The sequence below is a fragment of the Triticum dicoccoides genome, chromosome 7B, assembly GCF_002162155.2.
Source record: "Triticum dicoccoides isolate Atlit2015 ecotype Zavitan chromosome 7B, WEW_v2.0, whole genome shotgun sequence".
Lineage (NCBI taxonomy): Eukaryota > Viridiplantae > Streptophyta > Magnoliopsida > Poales > Poaceae > Triticum > Triticum dicoccoides.
In genome coordinates this window covers 400,605,626-400,607,181 of record NC_041393.1, presented here as the reverse complement: position 1 = coordinate 400,607,181, position 1,556 = coordinate 400,605,626, and the positions used below count along the sequence as shown (strand labels likewise).

At 54.9% G+C, this 1,556-nt stretch overlaps 1 protein-coding gene across 1 annotated transcript; it reads right to left on the bottom strand.

Annotated features, from left to right (window-relative positions):
- Positions 1–48: 48 nt before the first annotated feature.
- LOC119335599 lies at positions 49–1,066 on the bottom strand. Its single transcript, XM_037607711.1, has one exon. It carries the CDS (start codon positions 877–879, stop codon positions 286–288), a length of 594 nt encoding a protein of 197 aa, XP_037463608.1. The 5' UTR covers positions 880–1,066; the 3' UTR covers positions 49–285.
- Positions 1,067–1,556: the final 490 nt, after the last annotated feature.

Below are 1,556 nucleotides of genomic sequence, written 5' to 3'. Positions count from 1 at the left end.
CGCGGGCGTTCGAGGGGCCGGATTTACTATACGTGGCTGTAGATGCTCTTATACAAACTTTTTGTTGTCAACTTTTCATCATGTAATGAATACCCAACAATACATGTACTTCCATGCGATCAACGGATACTACAATCCTATATACAAGAGGAAAACCAAGCTCCCAATCGAAACATTCATCCAAGCCGCAAACCAAAGCAAAGCTATAGCTAATCTACGCATCCTCATGGCTAATTAACTATACATCCATGAGAAGATGAGTTATTATTACTAGTATGATGGAGGTCATAGGCCTCTTGCAAGCATGGCCTGGAGTTCCTCGGCCGACCTCTGACTCTGCAGCCTCATCTCCTCCCTGAACTTCCTGATGAACATCTCCGCCCTCACGTCCACCTCCCCCATCCCAACGCCTCCTCTGCCCGGGCTCAGCAAGAAGCCCCTCACGCCGAGGCTCTTGGCGGCCGCAGTCGCCGCACGTGCTTTGCTGCCACCGGTAGCAGCGGCGACGCCGTGCACGCGTGCCTTGTTCACACCGCCGGCTGGCCGTGCGAGTTTGCTGGTGCTGGGCTGCGTTTGCTGCTCCTCGTGCACGACGCTGAGGCCCTTGGGCTGGCTGTAGAGCTCGTCGACGTAGACCGGCGCGAAGCTCATGTGGTCCCCGCGCTGCACGGACAGCAGGGGCGGCGCCGGCGAGCGCCGACGGTGGCCGCCCAGCCGCCCCGTGGCCGACCACCGGACGCGTAAGACGGTGCGGCGGAGCTTGGTGTGCGCGGCGGCGGCGAGGCCCGCGCACTTGCGCCACCACCGCCACGGCTGCCTGCTGCCGCTTATCCTCGACGACGACGAGGAGGTGCGCACGGGCACTGCGAAGCAGGACATGGCTAATCCGGGCAGCTGGCTAGCTGGCTAACTACTGTGGAAGTGATCTACGGGATTGAGAGACGACGAGATCAGGAGACTAGATTGTGTGTGTGTGTGTGTGTGTGTGCAGGGGACGGCCTGGGAAGGTATGATCGGCTCTTTGTGGCGTGGGCTGGGTGTGGCTGGCGTGAGGGTAAAGGCCGCGTCGGATAGCTTTCGGCGGTTGGGGCGGGTAAGACTCACGCTATGTGGTTGACTCCACCACCTTTCGCTCGCTTTTGTTGGGTTTGGCTCTGGGGGTTGGCATGCAACTTGGCATGGCATGGCCTCGCTTTGCTTCGCTTGCTTGCGTCCTCACTGATTCTCCTTTTTTCCTTAGAGGAGGGGGTTGCGATGCCATTATGTCATTGTCGTTTCTATATTCATAAATACATGTTGTTATTATTTTTAAAATTTATGTATTGTTGAACGATTGATTTGTCAGAGTCCGTCCACACCGGGGTCGGCAAAGATTTGGAAATGTCTAAATCGATGGTGCATTGTTAGCCGTTCACAACGTGTATCTTCTTATCAAGGAGACATGGACCGCTCAGACTTGCACATATCTCTGGTGAATTGGACTTAGCAAAATCTGATTGGTTATTGTTATGAAAAGTAACCTTCGGATGAGTCGATTTCGCTGCAAGATTATCCTT